This window comes from Xiphophorus couchianus, chromosome 11 (assembly GCF_001444195.1).
Source record: "Xiphophorus couchianus chromosome 11, X_couchianus-1.0, whole genome shotgun sequence".
In the NCBI taxonomy this organism is placed as follows: domain Eukaryota; kingdom Metazoa; phylum Chordata; class Actinopteri; order Cyprinodontiformes; family Poeciliidae; genus Xiphophorus; species Xiphophorus couchianus.
The window spans coordinates 29,551,239-29,573,035 of record NC_040238.1 but is presented as its reverse complement, the minus strand read 5'-3'; the positions used below and the strand labels follow the sequence as shown (position 1 = coordinate 29,573,035).

The following is a 21,797-nucleotide window of genomic DNA, read 5'->3' as shown; positions in this document are numbered from 1 at the left end:
AACGTTCAAATTTCAAGACATATTTTAGGTACCAATTTAGAAGTAGCAACTTGTACCAAAAAACGGTCCGAAAGGGACATTTGATTCATGCTTGCTGGCTGTTCTGACGCAAAACACACACTCACAGCGTGTGCAAGCAGAGAAGAGCTTTAATAAAAATGTCCCCTCAGCTGGAAATTGTTTCCAGTGCAGCTGAAAGGCCCCTTTTATTGAGCTGGTAGCACACCAACCCTTTCCCATCCTCTACTTTTCCTCTACACACACACACACAACTACAGTTCTCTATTCAGTAATCAAAATTGTTAATTTGTGTATTTTTCATAAACATTCAAATGATTACAGCTTTAAAACAACATTTAAAGTTCTACTTCTACTTCTAAAGTAGAACTTTAAATGTAGTTTTAAAGCTGTAATCATTTTAACTCACTTGCATGCAAATAAAAAAAACTAATTGCAATACTGCCCCAATCAACATGCACAGAACATTATTGTATTGTTTTAGTCATGATTATTTTTAAACATGTCACTTTGTGACCTTTTCACAAGTCCAGTTTCGTTTCCCCTTTTTACTTTCAAATCCAAGTATCAATCATCATTTCAAATCATCTCCAAAAACAACTTTCTTGACTAATAAACTTTTTGCCATCGTTTTCCAATGAAACTCCCAGTTTGCTCATTTTATTTTTCCTGTTTATGGACCATAACTAAGACAGTACTTGAGGAGATAAATTACACATGTAATATATTTTTAGGTATTTTCAATTTAACAAGGATCAAATGTTACAGTTACAGGAGCAGAGAAACATATGGTCCCTTACATCAGGGTTCCAAAACAACTGTGAAATTGCAACTGATTTCAAATGTTTTGATTTTTTGTTTTGTTTATGTCAAAATTTTGGACATTTAAGCACAAATGTTTAGTTTAGTTTTCAGGTTTTATTAGCTACATATACTGTATATCCCAAACCATGAAAAAGCAACAATAAAATTGATTTGGCATTGCGAATTAAAAGGTTATTTCACAGCTTATTTGGCATCTGAACTAGTTTAGATCAGTTCCATTTCAAAATCTATGATGCAAGGATATACAGTACAGACCAAAAGTTTAACACACCTTTTAATTCAATGAGTTTCCTTTATTTTCATGACTATTGACATTTGAAGGCATCAAAACTATGACTAACATATGTGGAAATATGCACTAAGCAATAAAGTGTAAAACAACTGAAAATACCTCTTATATTCTAGTTTCTTCAAAGTAGCAACCTTTTGCTGTGATTACTGCTTTGCACACACTCTGCATTTTCTTGATGAGCTTCAAGGGGTAGTCATCTGAAATGGTTTTCACTTCATAGGTGTGCCCTGTCAGGTTAATAAGTGGGATTTCTTGCCTTATACATAGTCATGAAAATAAAGAAAACCCATTGAATTAGAAGGAGTGTCCAAACTTTTGGTCTGTACTGTATGCTGATGCAGAATCTGAGTCATCCAGGACTAGGCAATCATAAGTGCTTAAGTAGAAGGCACCTGGACTTTTTAACCTCAGGAAACAAAAGAAGTTGGCCTTCACACTTAGGATGAAAAAACGTGGAATGGAGTGTCTGGAAATGCATGTATATATTTATTTTTGTTGACCCATACTTATCCAGATCTAGGAAAATGACACTTTTCCAGGCTTGTTCCATCCAAACTCTTGGATGCAGCTCAGCTTGTACAACGACGTGGAGCAACAACGAACCAGTGTGGGTGTTTCCACAGCCGGCGATGCCGACAGCAAACACGTCACGCTCAACAGGAAGGACAGGTTGTGCTTTGGCTGTGTTTTCATGCAAATATGAACATGCATAATTGTGTGGACAAAACACATACACACAGGCAGATCAGAACAGGCTGCAGGCCTAAAGGGTTTAGTAAGCAGGAGTGGGCGTGTTAGAAAACGCCTGTATATTACTCACACCCACTCCCACTCATGTATGTCACGTTCGAACTCTAAAATCTTTGAGATAAAGACTGAACTATGGTCCCACTTTTCTCTCCTCCATTGTTTTTTTAGGGAGGCTACACACGCAAGGCATCGGATCATTTTCAGACAGTGACACATTTTATATCTGTTGCATTTAAAAAGCATTAGTACATACCAGGTAAATAAACTGTCAAAAGGGATCAGGAGAAGACTCTAGAAAAAGTACCAGATGTTTCCTCTTGAAAGCTTTTTCTCCCTAAATTCAACATATTCCTCAACCCTGGCAAAGATATTAAGGCCAATATTTTTGCCTTGGGGTCCTGCAGGCATGACCTGGAGAGTGTCACAGGGAAAAGAAATGCCCAGGTTCCCAACTGGACCTCTGATCACTGCATCACTTAATCGTAAATAACGTGTCTCACCTTCATGCTACAAGTTCAGATCAACTAATTTCATAGATGTGTTCTTCTATTCACGTTAATTAAAATAAATCCTTACTGTTCAACCATGAAGTTGAACTATTGTTTTATCTACTGCCTGTCCCCATCTGTCAGCATTTCAACAACATGTCACAAATTTTCTAACACATTTTTAATGAATATGAATCAGCCCAACTCCTGCCCCTTCAGAGCTGCCAACAAGACTATCCGTGGCTCTGTGAGGTCTACATGTGACAGTGTCAGAGTCGATATATCAGCTGCGCCACCAGGGCAGCATGACGTAATCCTGATGTGTGACTCAGACTGCCAACACATGGCATCAGCAATACAAGCACATCCAAAAACATGCTTCGTCCAACTGGCACTCTCGTGACTCTGTGGATCTCCAACCCCCATCTGTCTTTAAATGTGTCAATCAAAGTCCGGTTAGAAACGCCGTCCCAAGGCTGAAGACCTCTCTCTATCTCTGGCTGCTCTGTGTCGCACATGCTGAGTTAAGCTGAAGTTGCCATTCAGGACACGGAGAGCTGTTTTCAGCAGCAAGGATTCCCCGTCCCATTGTTCTGTCAGCAGAGACCAACACACTGTTCACCTCTGACCCTGACCTCTGGCCTCTTTGTGTGTGTCTGTTTAGCTTGGGGGGGTCAATGTGGGAATAGACTGTGAACCACACACAGAGAACCTTCCAGCCTCACAATGATACTAATCGATAGTTATGTGTTATGAACAATAGATTTAGAGTGCATTAAGCTATTTCCAAGTAAAAGTTTACACTAAGTTTAAAGCTAAAACCACAAAAAATTAACAGAAAATCATGCTGACAAGTGGAAACAGATGTAAGTTATTAAGATTATTTCAGGTCACGTGATTCATTTTACAACGTGAAAAAGTTTACACAATATTCAGAGCCTTATCCAGAAATGTTCAATGTTATCAAGGTTTAATCTTAGTTTTTAGACATCTCAGGAAAATAAAATGATTTCATAGAACCCTGCCAACACCATAACCTTTTCCTGAAGGAAAAGATTAGCTAAGCTAAAATAACGTTAGTGAAAACCTTCTTGTAGCCATCGACCAGTCTCTGATTTCTATCTGAGTACAGTTTGCTCCACTCCTCACTCTCAGCTATGAGATGTTTTAGAGTTTTCTTGTATCTACAGCCCGTTTTAAGTCACTCCAAATAATCTCATTGAGGTCAAAATCTAGTCTTTTACTCAGACCAGGACTTTCCATTTCTAATTTCAAGCCAGTTCTTGGTGGATTTACTGTTATGTTTTGAGTCACTTTCAGGTTGCAGGGTCAAGTTATACTTGTGCTAAATTATTTCTTTAGAGATGACCTCACAATTTCCAAAAGCACTCTCCTTTATATGCCATGGTGGACTCTATGATGATGAACTGCCCTTGTCCTGCTGAAGCAAAAGATCTCAAAACCTTGACACTTCTAGCCCAGTGCTCCATGTGGCTATGAAGTGATGTTCATTGAATGCAGTATTTCTCTTACATGTCCTCTTTTGTGCTGTCCAAATATTTCAATTTCAGACTCGTCAAGAACATTGGTCAAGAAGTTCCATCTTCTCTCGGGCTGATTTTAGTCTAGTCTTTATCTAATTCTTTGAAAGCATAAGTGTTTTTCTCGTGCACATACCATGAAATAGACTGGTGCAGTCTCTTTCTGATTATTCAGGCGTGCACTTTCACATCAGCAGCAGGAGCCTGCTATAGGTCCCATGACGACGTTTGAGTCTTTTTTTTTCAACACTTATTTTAGTGCCATGCGGTCTGCTGGCAGATTGAAGTTGCTTGGATGGTTAGAACTGTGCATGTTGCCAATTTGTTGAATTTCCTCCATAGCCAGATTAATTTCTGGGCAGTGAAAAGGGTGATTTCAACATCTTTGAACCCTTTAATCTTCTTTCTGAAGGAACCAGATAGCTCTTTGCATCTCATGAAGATGTTCACACTTACTTCAGCAGTCAAGAGCACATCAAACTTTTGAAGCAAACCTGCTTCAAAACGCTGAGTAATGACGTTCTCCTCATATGAATGTCACAGAGATTTGATCTCGGTGGGTATTTTTAACCATTTTAAGAAGGAGTAAAAAATAAAGACAAGGGTCTCTTTGCTTATTTATTGTCAGCTTTTTTTTTTACACTACAAAACTCACTTGGCTATACATTACTTAAATTTTCCAATGCTGTTTAAATTGATATTAAACTTCACACCCCCACCATGGACTGTTCTCCCTGCTGCCCTCTGGAAAGAGGTTCCGCAGCATCCGGTGCAGGTCCACCAGGTTCCGAAACAGCTTTTTCCCACTTGCCATCAGACTGCTGAACTCTTAACTGGACTGCACTTAAAATCTGGTCTCCACTTTATACCTTGCACATGTACAGAGCTAAGTAACTTCCTTTTTACTGTCATTCCTGCACTTTATATTTTATATTTATATATATATTCATATTTTATACTGTATTTTATTTTATTCTGGAGTAACCTCACAACATTGGAAGCTCAAAACACTGTCCTGAGCCGTATGCAACAAAATTTTGTTCTGTATACACCCTGTGCATGCAAAATGACAATAAAGTCAGTCTAAGTCTAAGTCTAATATGTTCAAAAATCAGTAAACACGCTGCCTTAGTGTGTCCAAACTTTATCACGACTGCAAAGAATGCAACTCATTGGTCTACAAGAAAAATACCTTTATTTTGTGAGCTTTGTTGGCAGAGTTAAAAAGAACAAACTTAATTTGCCAAGCATTAAAAGAATTAGATTAGAAACAAAAAATTATTAAAAAACAAGTCTGCTGTCAAAATGACAAACCTCTATTGAAGTAGGTTTTCACTGAAGTGACTGAGGCGTGATCAATAAAAGGATGTAAAGTGTTTTGGCTCTCAGTCATTGCAAACTCAGTGGGTAGTAGTCAGACACTGTCATTTGGGCAGTGGTGAGAACATGTTAATTTGTGTTGGTGGTGACACTGACAGCCCTGACTCATTCAGACCAGGAGGTATGACAGAACATTTTAGCCCCTCAAACTCAAGGCAACAGTCTTTCCAATGTCAAACTTCAAATATGTAATAATCGGCAGATTTGGAGTCACAGGTTTTGACATTTGACAACTTTTTTTTTTTTTATTAAAACTTTTATAAAACTGGTTCAGAGAATATTGTGCCAACATCTGTACCCAAGGCTGAAAATAAAGTTCTGGAATGCTGCAACTGCTTGTTGATCTTATGAAAAAAAATTAAATATGTCCACAGGGAGCGCTGCATTAAGAAATAAATATACCTGTCTGCAGAGCTGCTGATGTTGTGTTATTGTGTCAACTTAGCTCTTGTTACTGTGGGCAATATTGGCTTCTCTTTTATTTGATACAGTCCCAAAATAAATATCGTGTTGCTCTTTTACTCTGGTTTTGTGGTTGACAACTTCTTCATCGAATTTAAGATAAACAGAAGCATGTTTTGCAGTAACCCCAACATCCTTCTTATCCTTGACATATTTTTGGTAAAATTAGAATTTTACCTACAAGAACTAATAACTTTTTTAAAGTTGAATCTGACAGAGAGACTGAGCAGGAAATAAAATATTAACGGGATGACAAGGTGGCCTTCCAACTACAAATACTTAGAGGTCACTACGAAAATAATCAAAATACCAATGTAAGCATGCAAGAGGCAGGTCAGCAATTATAAAAACAGATTGATTACAGTTATACCAATAAATACTTTCCTAGTATTTATTGTAAAGGTTATAAATAATTTTCAACATACAATTTTTGAGAAAATATAAACTGAGAAATTGTCTTTTCAAAAATCATACCCTTTTAGCATCGCTTTAGCTGTCATTTGCTGTCAAAATAAACGTTGTAGTACAACAGAAAACAGGAGTACACCTAAATCTGCCAGGGGAAAAAATCATTTGGGTTTAACTGTAAATGTGTTGAATGAGTTTAAGTCAAATTGTGGAAAAGGAATTATCATGTGTGGGCGTTTATGTCTACTGTGGGACATCATGTCTCCTGTTGGTTCATTCATCAGGTTTTATCCAAACCAAAGGTGCTTTATTCCTCTAATGTGTCTGCACTAGCCCTGATCTTTTCTCTCATACTTGCCACATACCTGCAGTGCCTCCTCTACATACTTGCCTTCAGACCTGCGGTCCAGGCAACCCCCTGTTGCCATGGGGAACACTTCGACCTTGTCAGCACTTCTGGGATATGTCTCCCCCCTCCTCTTATTCTTCACAGTTTTTGTATCCTTTCACCCCTCCCTCTTTTCACTCCGTTGGAACCCATCCTCCATTCTTGAGGGAAATGACTGTTCCTTCTTCTTTTCTTTCTCTCAGATTCATTCACCCACAGTGTTTGGCACCAGCAGTCTCCTCTCCTCCTACTCTAACTCCTACTCCATAGAGTCTTTCTAAGAATGTGTATACTACCGGGTTTTTCTACTGACTAAGGGAGCTGGAGGAAATTGAAAGAGAATGTGCATCTGCTGCCGATTTCAGCTGCACAGGATCAGTGAGATTCTGATAGCTGATATTTGCCTAAGTTTCCTTGGGGAACACAAGGAGCTCATTTGATGTATAGACAGAGCTCCACCATGGAGGGAAGTAATTGTTCTGGAGATTAGGAAGCCTTAAATGTCTTACTTATGTGCAGAACTTGACCTTTATGTTTCTGCCTTGGGCTTATTAACAGCACAAACCAGTTACAGGATGGCCTGGGGTGAATAAAACCTATAATAAACAATGTTTGAAACTAGGAAACTAGTGAACTCTGGAATTTACCACCAAGTAAATGAACTTTACTCTGGATGTCAAATTACATAATAATAATGTGATACTTCCGCTTAGAGGAGAAAATCTCAGACTAAAATCCAAGCTAGAGCTGTAAAACCAGCTGGTAAGAGATTTAGAGTGATGTTTAATGACACACTAGAGGCTCAAACTCAAAGCTCCTCTCCTGGTCACCACCTAACTGTTGATGAATAGAAGAATAATACAGCCACCATATGCACATCTTTTAAAATAAGCAGATTTCTTACATCACAAATCTTCACAAATTCAACAGTAATGTTTTCTATGAATGTTAGGCTTTTATTTCTACAGAGGTTGGGAAGGGATTGATGGACGCACGAAACACACACTGCGTCTCTGCCTTATCACACTTGAATCAAATAATAAAGCCACTAGTAGGACTCGGGTAAGTTCAGCTAAATTGCTTGAGACATGAGAAAAGAAATTACCTAATAGGACAGTGGCTCACAGGGACTAGACTTGAAAAATTGATAAAGCAGATATTTCTCCAATCTCAACTGGAAATACTCTGATCAAATCCTATACTTTTCCACAGAGCACAAAACAGAACCTTCTAATAATGTTCTTGTGGAGTCGTTCGGATTAGACCGTCAGTCAGGACGGATCAGAAAATGAAAGATTCAGCTCATAATCTGTGGAAATTCCACATGCGTTGCTATTAGATGCCTTTGCACCGAGTGGACCATGCATACGCCGAGGTCAGCTCTCAGATATGGCGACCAAATGAACCTGCTGTTCAGTGGGAGGTGGTGGGAGGGACGTGGGGGCGGTCAGCTGAGTGTGGACGGGCAACAACACATGCACAGCTGGGATAGCTGATCTTGACATAGGGGCACATTACACAGTTTATCCTTTCTAAACATAGACCTGGCAGTATTCTTAGTGCCAAACGTCTGCTAAGAGCAAAGATGACAGACATGCAACTCCCAGATTGGAATTAGTTTACCTTAATCCAGCTGGATGCATTTTATGACTGTAATCTGGTGCATTTCTTACCCATGTGAGCCTGGCATAAATCTTTATGATGAGAGCTCATAAAACCAACCACTGTTGGAGAGCTGGTGTGACACAAGTTGATATGTCACATGAAGATGGACATTAAGCGTCTGAAGAGTCTTCTTAGGTCAGATGATGATGACCATGGTCTGAAGAGGTCACCATGTAACTCAGCACAACATCACTACATCTAAGTTGTAACATGGCAGCTAAGATTCAATTACCATTCATTCAAAAGTAAGGGGAGAAAAACAGCCTCAAGACATCTGAAGGTTAATCTCTTCTGAGACTAAATGTTACATTTATTTAATAAAAACTAGGCCATGACATGGAAGAGATGTGTGAAAAATAAAAACGAGAAAAAACAAGCTGAACTGAAACCCAGTGCTGCATGCTTTAACACAATGTCAAGGTGAAGAGATGACAGCCATGATTAGAGAAGCAATTGTTTGTCTGTTTGACGGGAGTAAAAAGGTCAATGCTATGTGGACTGGACGTGCATATTTTCTCCATGAATAAACATTAAATCTTGCAATGCTAAGAGAAAAAGTCATAGAAGTTTATTTCAGATTCCACAGATCTCCATTGGCATTTGAAGCTCATGGTAGTACAATTGGGAAAAAACTGAACAGGTATATATCTTTTAATAGTTAGCAGAGAAAAATAATTCTTCCACTAAAACAACCTGACAGCATATTTTATGTCACTGAATTTCAACATATGAGCACTTCTGAACAACAGTTCTTTGGATACTGGAATCTGAAATAAAGGTGACTGAACATGTTTGATGTGACTCACTGAGGAAAACTTCTGAAAGTGTTCATTAAATTTTACTATGCATTCCATTTTGTGATACCAATGCCACAAATAATACTACTTCCTTTGTTTTTAGGGAGTTTGTTATACTTTTATTTAACTTATCTGGTAAACACTACCTTCTTTTTCTGATGTAGCAGAGATGTCACTGTCATAATCCTCAAAGTAATGCTGCCCTTTTCAAAAAGTCACTTATCTATCTTTCTCAATTAATCATTTACCCAATAAAACATAGGAAAATGTCCAAGATAAACCATTACAACATAAGTTAAAAAGCAGCGACTTTAGGAGTCGAACAGTTCATAACTCACAGATCTTGCATAAGTTCATGTTCCTTGAACCTTTCCACAGCATAAACACAAACAACAAGGCATTTTATGCCTTGTTTATGCAATAGATGAACACAATGTTGATCTAGAACTCAACAGATCTGAACTGGAAGGAAAATTATGAAATGTTAAAATTTGAATAGTGTGGCATACATTTGTTTTCAGCCCCTCTGCATCCCTACTAGAACTGTTTTGCACTACAGCTGCAAGTCTCAAGGTACCTCTGTAAATGTTTTGTTCAGAAACCGACAGAAAAGTAAAGATTTTTGCCCATTTTGGCTGCAACATAGCTCAAATTCACTCATATTGTTTAGAGAGCATTTATGAACTTCAATTTTCAAGTATTACCAGATATTCTAAGTTGGACTTTCTCTGGACTTTGAATGGACCACTCAAACTCATGAAAATGGCCAGATTTATACCCAATCAAGTGATCAGAAAAGCATCCCCGCAGCATGACACTACAATCCCCGCTGTATGTAGGGTAATGATCACTGTTAGCTTTCCCTACACAAACAGTCTGTTCCATGGAATCCAAAAAGGTCAGTCTTGTTCTCGTCTGACTGCACCACATTCTTCCACATGTTTGATGGTTCACCTACATTGTGGTAAACTACAAACAGGGCTTATGGGTTTATTTCAACTGTGACTTTTTTCCTGCCAGATTTGTGGCGTCTACAACTGGTAGTACTGTCAACAAATTCTCCCACACAAGCTGTGAACCTCTGCAGCCCCTCCAGAGCGACCATGGGCCTTTTGGCTGTTTATTCTAATTAAAGGTCTAAAACTTCACTCGGTTTTAAACTTTGCCACAACTTCATACTAATGTTCCCTAAAAGTCAGATTGGGCCTACACAAAACAACTATATATACAGGGCAATTAAATTACACACAAAGTGAGCTCTATTGTGACTAAATATATGATCTCTGCAGCAATCAGATGCAATTGACTGTTTTAAATGATATAATAACATAATAATAAAAATTTAAAGGTGGATTTTAATGCTTGTATAATTTTCCTTCAACTTTCCACTATTTTTGCTTTGATCTACCATATAAAATCTAGACAAAATACAGAGAAGTTTGAGGTTTTAATGTCAGGAAATGAGAAAAAATAAAGAAGTATAACTACTTTCAGAAGGCACTGTATATTCTATTTGCAGCTGTTTTAAACACAGAAGTAAAACCCAATAGTTTGAGGAACTGTATATTTTTTTAATATAAACTTGTGCATCCTGTAACCTTTTATGACAGGATAAAGTCCAACCAAAGGTCTATTTCAACATCATAAATAAAAGAACAGGAGACTTGTGGAGTGCCTTACAAGTAGAATCAATGGCTTCTTTAAACTGTACCGGGTAGCTGTTGTTATTAGGAATAGCCACAGTATTCCTTCCCCATTGGTCAAGTTGTAAAAGTTATGTTTCGTTTATAAGGAACTAAGTAAAACATGACTAACTCAAACTTTGAGCCTAACAAGGAAGTGCAGTTGGAAATCACAGTAATAAAACCAGACCCATGAGCTATGCTTCTGTGTTGCGCTTTTAGAGTCAGGAACCCCTGTGGAAATTATTGGCTTTATATGATACAGAACTGATATCCAGTCATTTATCTCACCATGTCCGCTGAGGTGCTGCCCGACATCCTGGAGGTTTTTTCTGGTGCTCACACGTTCATACACCCCGCTCTCACACAGCAAATGTCCCCTCTTTCCTCCTCGGTGTTTGTAGAAGGAAAAGCGTCCTCTGTGGGGTTTATGGCAGGAGACAGACACAATGTATTATTCCTGCTGACTTCTACTGTCTCTCTCTTTCTCCAGTCACAACACTGAGGTAGTCAAGACAGGATATAAAACCTTCTTCCTCAATATGATTGCACAATCATTTCATTAATTAATCCTTCAAGAGGTGTCTATCGAGGAGAAGTTAACGTTAATGGTGTTAGCTGTCGACCCGAGGGCCTCTTTCGACCCTCCAATCATCAACAATATTCCGTTGAAGGATAGGTGTCTACGCCATGCGAAAAAAAACAATACTGCTGGTACATCCGGATCTTTTTTCCTCTCTCTCTCTCTCTTGCTCTCGCTCTCTCTGTCGGCGAAGAAGGAGAATATAAATATCCTGAAGAATGACGGCTGCTGTCCTCCGTTTCACTCTGAAACGTCCAGGTGGAGGCAGAAAAAGAGCGTGAAAGGCTTAAATGTTGTCGGTCCTTGTTTTTAAAGTGCGTGGATAATTGTCGGTGTTGTTACGGACCGCAATGCTGCACCTTTACAACACTCTCAGCTGTCATTCTGCCTTGAACCTAACGTAAAGCTATTTACGTTAGCAGGCATAGTGCTTCCGGTACGGACTTTCAAAATAAGGTTTTTATTTTTCTGAAAAGATTTTGTTTTTCTATGAGCTACTCCATCATATTTTCGTCCGTGTTATTTGACTCAAATAACACGAAATTATGTTAAATTAAACAAAACCAAAAACATAATTTATTTTAGTATTAAATTTTTAAAAAAATTAACTCGTTGAATTTACACACAATTAATATTTTTGGAATTTATTTCTGCTAATTTTGATGATTATAAACCCAAACTTGTTCTAACTGAAAAATTAGAATATTATTTTGACTGAAAACAATTTTCCCATTTGAGGTACAAAATTAGCCTGACTGAGTTCCTTTTGCATGGACTTTTGCTATGAAGGTCATATGAATACATGTAGGTCATATGAATACATTTTATTTATGAATAAGTTAATCTAAATTAATTTCATGTGGCAAGTAATTACATCCTTGCTTATTTCTCCCCCTTTCGTATTTAAAATACGCCTTCACGCTCCACAGCAACCAAGCCCGACATACCAATAAGCTAAGCTGGAAGAAAATAAAACAATTGAGATGACTCTTTAAAGAAAGCACTTAGATAAAAGCTATGGTATTTTGTTTGGTTGTTTTTAAGGTAACTTATAGCTACCACATTTAGATTTCATATAATTGAAATATTTATTTTCACATTTGTAGGGTACGGTATGCAATATTAGGAAAAAGGAGGTTTTAAAAAATGACCTTTTATTCTATTGTTTCTTTGCATTCCAGTGTTATATAATTTTCCAATCCTCTTTTTTATATATATATATATATATATATATATATATCTACGGAATTTGAATGCTATAGTCTCCACAGTTAAGAAGGCATTTTATTTTGAATTCAAGACGCCTCCACATCCTTGCTCGGTATTTCTCTTTGTGCTGCTTTACATAGTCCTGCTCAAAAACATGGCGACAGTCCACCAAAGTGAAGTCTGAACAGAATTGAAGACGGTACTTTTTATTATTACCGAGAAGGGATCAGAGAATAACTTACATGAGAGGAAAGGGGTTTTCTCCGTGTATTATCAAATGTTTACAAGGAAAAGGGTTTTGATTTGGATACAAGATGGATTTTGTTTCTCCAAAAACTCAAGACTAAGGAAGCTTTCTTGGTTTATGTTAAAAGTCTAATTTAATTAACATTTTGTTAAGCTTTTTTTCAGTGACAAAGATTATAAACCTTATTAATGACTAAAGATCAAACTTTTTTCAGTTATTCTCATCCTGGGCGGAAAACAAATGTTGGACTTAATAACTTAATTCTGCTCTGAACTGGAAGTGGTGCTCCATAATATAATAATACGTTTTATACAGCTGAATAAGAGGCAGTCAGACAATGTAAAGATTACCTCTTGTGAATCAAAGAGAAAATCAATAAATGAGCCAGTGCTCATTTGTGAGTGAAGAATTTCTTACAGAAATGAGACACTAAAGGTCTTTGTCAAGCTGTGTGATCAGAGCCCGTTTTTAATCAGTATCTTCCAAAATTCAAATTTATTACAAGTAGTTTCTGAGAAGAGGTGTTATTAAGAAATAATAATCAAGACATTTATGGATTAGATATATCAGGATTTTAATATAATCTTGATAAAGAACTAGTGTTTGTTTATGGCTCTGTGTGTGGTTCTGTGTTTGTTATTGCCAGTGTGTGTATACGGGGTCAGGATGCCTATCAACAGCAGGTCCGTCCTCTCCCCAGTGGACTGATTGAAAGCTATTGTGGCATCAGGAGAGGCTTTTTCTATGAGGTCTACTGGATTAACGACCTAATCTCCACACCATAAAGGGAGAGTGGAAAGGGGGGTAGTGAGTCTGACATACACACACAGGCTCCTGAGCACGCACCCCCCACCCCCCAGCCCCCCACGCACACACACACACACACACACTTAACAGAACGTGCCTGCAAAAACAGGATGAGGTGTGAAAGTGATTTTATTGCTCAGCTCACCAAATTAAGGTCAGTGATGAACAAAGTAGGGCAGTGACTGAGTGTAAGTGTCCATTTTTAAAGACAAATGATGATTTTATTTCTTAAAAGGAGAAAAAACTATTCAGGCAAATCGCCTATTTGTTAAATAATGAATTAACTGTGATGAACCCCATATTTTTAGAAAGATGAGTTAAATTTCATGAACCACACCCAGGTCTGAATACTGCCAGACCGTATAGAGCCAATAAATCCCTTTAAAAGAACCTGTCTGACCACATGAAGTGGTTTATTAGCGTCACATTATATGACTCAATATAAATAGATTCAATAACACAAGAGAAAGACAGGCAGTGACATCAGACACTGAAAAAGGGTACAAAGCCATTTCTTTGTCTTTTGGGTTCTGGAGAACTTGAAACATATTAACAAGTCATTTAAAGTTATTAGCAAATGTGTCTATTTTATTTCAACAATAATAAAACAATGAAGTACGGATTCTCACAGCAGAAGTTTACAAGAAAATTTGTTTTAAAACTCTGTGAATCTCAGTCACTGACATCAAATAAGGCAGAAAGAATCAATTTAAGTCAACATAGATAGAAAGTAAGCATGCAGGCTTCAGGGGACATTTTCTCCAAATTAGATCCCTATTTTGTATACTGGCGTTGACACTTATTAAAACAGCAGATTATGACCTTTGATTGAACTGAAATAATCCCTGAGCCACCTGCAAAGACAGCAAAACAGCAGATATAATGGGTGTTTGGTTGTATTTCACAGAAAAGTCAGGCTAGTAGTAGTTGTTTTAGTAATGATTCAAGTTGCCTTAAATGAGAAATTGTTTAAATTTTCTGCACTACATTTTGAAGTGAAGTTTTAAACTCTATATGTTTGTAATCTTAACTTTGATTATAACTACAACAGAAAACGAATTAAATTGCTTAGCTGAGATGTAAAATGAGATGTTTTGCAATTTCCTGTGACTTGGCTGCATATTACGTGTGAATTTTGTACATTAAACAGGATGAGGTGCAGGTATTCATTTATCATGAGATTTCGTCTGACACCCATTTCATCAAAAATGCATGTGTACAACTCGTTACAGATATTTCTTCTACACTTTCTTGCCATAAATGTATTCAGGTTTCAGCGTTTGCATGTGTTCAGAGTCTGTGTGTCTATGTGGGCAGCCGATGTTTCCCTCCTCAGCACTTGTCTGTTCTTGTTTGACAGTGCTGCTCTGTGTAATATGAACTCCCAGGTCACCTTTACTACAGTTTCCTAGTTCCTCTCAGTAAGGTCTGCTGATCAAATATAAATGTTACATTTAGAGTTGAGACAATATGCCTCTGTGTCCCTCCGAGGCGGCTGACTGTGTTCCTGTTTGGATTTTCGTCGGAGCACCTGCCATCTGCACAGACGTGTTGTTGACATGTAGCACATATGCAGAAGCTGTTGGTTGTTAGCTGCAAAGGTCAAAGGATATGATTAGCGTTGAAGCATTATCCCCTTTCAGAGAAGCACGAATATTGTTGTCAGTGTAACTACAAAACAGTTGCGGCTTTTTGGCTTTGAAGAGGCGGCACAGTCACTGCTCCGCATATAAACACAGGCTCCAAGCACAGCAGCATTTAGAGCCTCCTCCATGTTTTTTTCTTTTTTTCTGCCACCTCCCCACCTTTCCCAGATTTCGACAGCATTCACCGTGTGTCATCAGCTGTTCTTGGATGGGACAGGCAGGCTTAACGATTTGAACTGTGGTTCAGAGGTTTTTGCTGACAGCCACTGGAACGGCAAAACACCCAGCATGACGTTTCATGCTCTTGGTCTGACAGGGCCATCTAGTTTAGCTTTCCCAGAAAAGGCGTGAGCAAATACTTCTACACCAAAACAACACAGAGTGAACTATTGTGATGCTTATTTGCTTGTTTGTTGTAGCCTCCCCTGTTCAGCAATAGACTTTACATGTTTTTTTTTCTTTTGAAAGAGTACATTTCCCCTAGCAAAACCCCAAAACCCAACTAATGAAATAAGATTATAAATCTTAAAAATAAAATGTAAAAATTGCTCAATTTCCTTTTAAAAGAATTCATTCTCAAACATTTTCACGCTTTCTCTTTTTTACAACCACAAACTTTAGTGTTTGATATTCATTCTTTTTAATGTTCGATGACACAAAGTAGTGTATAATTGTGAAGTGGAAGGTAATTGGTACATAGTTTTCTAAATCTGAGCAGATTTTCAAGTCGGATTAGGCACTCCCACAGCCTGATTCTGCCACCACGATCTGTCATGTTTTTTGTTTTTTTTACCAACTGACCAGAAAACCTCCTGAAAGCAGGATTTATCATGTCTTGTGAAGTGGGGGTAAAATGGTGCATAGTTTTCTAAATCCTTTGTAAATACAATCTTAAAATGGTGACAGTTAGCAGCTTTTTATTTTTAGATTTGTATTTGTGAAAGCAATCCAAACGCATGCATCAATTGATTTTAATTTCACAATTATTAAATTCATTGTTTTGATCTGTCACATAAAGCCCAAATCAAATATGATGAAATTTATAGCTTTGATGTGACACACCCCAGAACAGTCTGTGGCGTGTTCAGTCGCCCACATTTCAAATGCTTTCTCAACATATCATAGTCAGAAAGGAGTTGTTATCCAATCTCGCCAAAGAACTGCTTTCATTCACAGGTCCAGATCCTTCTCAAAAGCACAGGTCTAAATATGAGTTAGATTTGGCTCAGACTTACCAAGAGACACTCTAAGCCAGAGCTTATCTCTGGTTAACCATTGTTCTGTAGATCAGGAGGAGGTGGGCACTTCTCTAATCACCTTCCTAACACACTCATTCACAAAGGGATTTGTCTTGAGGTTTCTCTGACATTCCTTCACCTAGAGACTACAATTTCAGGTGCAGGTTTTTTCTGTGGTGTGGAGAGCAGAAACACACACACAGTAAATACTATTCTTAAGCTGAAAAACATTTGTAATCTTCATTCCAAATCAGCATGAGTTGGAATGAAAGTCCTGTTGTTTTACACTGTTTTACTCCCCTTCGATTGTTTTTCAAGTGGAATCTGCTCATCTAATTCAAGCTACCTGTTTGAATGTCTAACTCTATATAATAGCACTAAGATTGGAGCTTTGCTTAGAAGCTGTTGCTTCCAGAAGTTACTGCTGTTAAAGATGGTTAACTATTCACTTTTCAGATTTTTACTAACACGGATCATCTTTTTTTCTGTCTTATATAATTATATGTTACTTTGTTGTACCCTGTCATGGAAATTCCCAATATTTTTTTAAAGTTTGTTGGTGCAGCTTGACAAAATCTGAAAAGGTTTAAGAGGTGGGAATCCTTTTGCACTGTTTAATGTTTTTAATTCTACATTGCTTTTCCTCACTTCAATAGTTACAGCCAAGTAATACACATTACACTACATGTGCAGGCACATACACATTAACAGACTATGTTATGCTTCACAAGGGTGGGGCTGCACAGCAGTGACTTCAGAGCAAATACCAGGCGGTGCAGTATTCCCTGAGTCAGCTTCTACTTCTTCTTGTCTTTCACTCCTTCCTTTTATTCGTCTCTCAGGATTCAGGAGATTTAGAGTAAAGGATTAGGTGTCCTTATCAGCAGTCTCTGAAAGGTGTTACTGCTAGAATGTGGACATGAAGAAATAATCATTGTACATTGGATGAGTCATGATCCTCCATTCACAGCACAAGACAAAAGCAGCTATGAGACAGGATCCTCTCCGGGGGGATACTTTAGTCACATAACAGAAAAGTAGATTATGTCACAAGAATAGAGGATCATCTGCCTCATTCAGTCGTCGTTTAATGAACACATGTAACTTTGCTGAGCAAATAACAGGATTACGGGTTATTTTTGCCCCATTGTTTTCTAGGTGGTGACTGGTTTGTTTGTGGATGAGAGAGGACTGAACGATTCCAAGACTGACTTCCTGATGAAACTCTAACAAGAAAATGTGGGTGGAATGAACAATATCAGCAAAAGTCTTGTTCACATCTTTTTACTAAATGTATTACCGACACTCAAAAATATACATATTTGTTGCAAGTCCACTATAGAAGAGAATTTTGGAGCATATAAGATTTCCATTAAAGCAAACATATTAGTTTGAATGTAAAACATAAGCATTTTGATAATTATTTTTCTGATTCAGTAGACTAATATTCATATTTATCATGCCATTCAGGGGATGATAAGGCAGATAGGCTTGTGTGACTTGGATTATGAATGAATGTAACAACTTCAAGAAGCACTGGCAGTAAAAAGTTTCACTGCTGAAATTAAAATGTAAGTTTTTGTCCAAGTTCATCTAGTTTAGTGGCAGCGCTGAAGCAAAAGTCAAACTTACTAACAAGCTGAGGCTCTTAACTCTAAGCTGTAGTTGTCAGTGAAAGGAGCCACATGCCACCTTGATAAACTAAATAAATAAATAAAAATGATATCATTTTAATAATAATTTGTAATGCTTTAATCACAAACCAGTTATTTTGTTTTGTGGCTTACCATTGGAATATGGTTATAACAATTAAGATGCAGTTTTCTATTGTTTTTTTTCTTCTAAGATGAATAATCTTGATTGGATGAATGAATTAAAAGTATACGTAAGTGAAAGTACAACTGTGAAAATTGCATTGCTTTCATGTTGTAGGTGACACCCAAATATCAGTCAGCTCAGTGTACAGACTGTGATCATGTTGCCTTTTAAAAAATATTCAGTCAAGTTGAAATTTTTCAATCAACTTGATGACTTTAGCTGATAACCAATCCATTAATGAATGTGCGTGCCTGAGTCTGTTATAATCCAATAGATTTATGATGTTGTGACCTGCTGACATACTGGATTATAATAACCTTTCCAAAGAGCAATCTTTGAATTTGTGAAAGCACTCACATCCTTATTTTTCCTCCCAACTGAGCAGGTTGCTTTCCTAAAAACAAGGTACATATAAGTCTTAATATTGTAACATGGTTTCATTAAAGAAATGCAGTCAGGATAACTGATCTATTAATAACCCAATTTCAGCCACGCTTCATTTGTCAGACAGATGTCTGAACATTTGATTCTGGAATGATTTGATTAACAGAGGAGTTTATGTTTGACTCAACATTGACAACATGCACATTTCCTGTTGCTGCAAAACAAAACACTCCTCCACCACTGTACATAAAAGCTGGTAAGTGGTGCAAAACGTGGGTATGCACTATATGTGGCGCATAGGGAGACTGTGCTATAGGACTATATGGGGAACCAGAGTGATGGCTGAACAATTCTTTATTATTTGTTGTTGGCTTTTAACAGTTGTTTGTGCACATGTAAACCTGAGGTGTGTTTCTGGATATTGGAAATTAGATATAAATAATTTCATAACCTGGAATAGACCAGATGCAATTGAAGAAAAATTGAAAGATTATTTCTTTTCCCCCAGCGACATTTTATTGCTTTTATTTTTTAAATGGGTGGGTTGTACTGAAAGAAGCTGAAAGAGGCTCTGGATGAGATAAGTACCTAGCCAATGTCAGATGCAAAATGTCATATTACCTCATCCATGAACAGAGTCTGTAACAGGAGGAGTAACAGCAGCTGAGCTCTGAGTAGAGAGACCTCTGCCGCTCCGGGGAAGGAGTGACGAGTGTCTTTGGTGGGAGCTGAATGTCGCTCTACAGGGAACACCAGACGATGACTCGCAGTGAAGATCACAGTGTGGACAGAGTGGTTGAATGCAAACTCGTCTGGGGCTATGAAGTCAGGAAGAGTCGCTGCAGCCTGAGCTATTCCCAGTCTGACAACGGCTGAGAAAAATCGATGGAAGGCTGTTAGTTTCTCCAGAAAATAACAAAAACAAAATTCTACATGAGGTTTACTTCACTAAACTCCTCAAAGATAAGTCCTTCCTCAAATTGCTCCCAGCAGAATGGAGGATTTGTTGTGATAAACACAACAAATCCAATTGAAACACTAGAAGAAACCTAAAAAGAAGCTGCCACAGGCAAAACTGAAACAAATACATTTACCAAATATTAAATACACAAAGAATACTTAAAACCTGAGGTGGAAGTAGGAAAAAATGAGATGTCATATTTCAAGAAAAGCACCAGACAAAATCAAATAGGATTTACTGTCTCTAATTTCTTCTTTCTATTGTGTAGTGCAGGTCAGGTCACATCGATGGTTCATTGGGCATTTTTATTTGAGTATAGGTTAAAATAAAAGTTAAAGATTTATTCAACTTTATTGCATTTGCCATTTTGAAAATGTTGACATTAACGGTTGCCTTACTGAGTCTAAGACTATTATACTGCGCAGTGGTAATGAATGTTGCGGTCTGGAATACTCTCTTAAACATTTCAAACAGGCTTCCTGCATTTTCATTCATGTGAACATCCCCTGCTGTCTTTTCTAAATGCGATAAGGTACCCATTGCTTCCTCTAATGACTTGTTTATTCAGCCTTTAAATGCAGCAAGCCATAGGGATGGGTCATTTTTCTAATTAAGAATGCATCAAGTGCTTAACTGCAGAAACAGCTCATTTACTCCTCCGAGATGAGAAATTTTTGCATGCGAGCACCATGATTAAAATATGATCAGTATAAATCAATTCTATAGTGTGTTGGTGTTAAGAGGTCTTCTGTCTAAACATGTTCCGCAGAATGAGGCAGAGGGAATGCTACAAGCTTTTACACATCAATGCAGGCAGAGTAAATAGACATATCAGCTCATTTTCTTCTGGTAATGTCGTCTACGGTTACTCTCCAAGAATTAAATCAAGATGCTGCTCGCTCGCTCCTTTGACATTTCAATTTCAAGCTTGATTTGTTTGTCTGAACAAAAATGCCTCTCAATAAAACACAAACTGATGGAGGAGATGAGAATGCAGAAACTCAACCTGAGTTCACATTGTAAGGTTAACAGTACAGTTAAAGACAAATTCTGCTTCTTTCATGTACTTTCCTGATTTCATTTTCTCCATTTATAAACGCTATTGGGTAGAGATCATAATGATCCAACTTGAGCGACAAAAAGACATAAAATATTAGTTAAACAAACTAAACAATAATTTGACACAACAACCAGTGGATAAAAATAAAGAAATAGCTTGACATGCATTAGCTTCTGTTGCATAAGGGGCTTTTAACATCCTTAAATCTGCATGTGAAAGCTTCAGGAAAAGACTCAGACAGGTGCCTCAAGTGCTGCAACCAAAATCAGTTGCAGAGAAAACAGGAAAAAGAAGAGAGAGGAGGCAGACGTGGAAGTGAAGCCAAGGTGTCCTTTCCGTTACATTAACTGATTATTTTGCATGCACTCCTCCAGCGACCTGGAAATCAATCTACAGTTTCCTCAACCAGACCAAGCGGGTTTATGAAAGAGCTGGTAGTGCAAGTAAACTTTGAGCCTTTTTCAAGATGTGAAACATGTATTTTGTGCTTTCGGCCACTAAAAACTTCTGAGAGGCACGGTGAAACAAATGCTTTCTCATTTAACTGGTCTTATCCTTACTGCTAGGAGCAAAGAATCAAAGAAGGGACGTGCATGTGGGAAATAAAGAGAAATGTCAGCATGGACAAAGGTTGAAAAAGCTTTTTCTCATGAAAAACAGTGGTTATAAAACCAGACATCTATTGCTGACAGCTGTCTAAATCAGAGAGAAAGAATATTCAGAGAACATTGGTTATACTGTAGAATATCAGATTATTTATTTGCTTAAATTATAAGTATTAATTTGGTTTAGTTTAGGCTGTCATCTAACAGCTGGACCTAGTTGTCAGAGATGATTATGGGAGGAATTTGAAATGAAAAATATTCCTGATGGAGCAGATTTTTGAGTCTGTGGCTGCATCGCTTAATGTACACAAGGAACCACTTTTCACAGTAATCTAGTTTTACTTTTAGGGAATAAACATAAAAAACAACTGAAGAAATCTGCATAATCCACAACAAATGACTTGTAGTTTGGAAAGCCATTTTTAAAATAATCCTCCACCACCTTAGGGATAACTCAAACCCCTAAACCTGTTACTGCACTCGCCTTGAACTCTGCAGTAAACCTCTGGGCCTTTTTGAGAGGGATGAAAGCTTGCTGTTTGG

At 37.7% G+C, this 21,797-nt stretch overlaps 1 protein-coding gene across 1 annotated transcript in view; it reads right to left on the bottom strand.

Annotated features, from left to right (window-relative positions):
- The window catches only part of ubl3a (ubiquitin-like 3a), a 36,291-nt gene extending 24,610 nt beyond the window's left edge, over nt 1-11,681 (bottom strand). Inside the window, exon 1 of the mRNA XM_028031252.1 lies at nt 10,988-11,681. Within this exon, the coding sequence (XP_027887053.1) occupies nt 10,988-11,014 (27 nt within the window). The 5' untranslated portion in view covers nt 11,015-11,681. The remainder of the gene's footprint in view (nt 1-10,987) is intronic.
- Nucleotides 11,682-21,797: the final 10,116 nt, after the last annotated feature.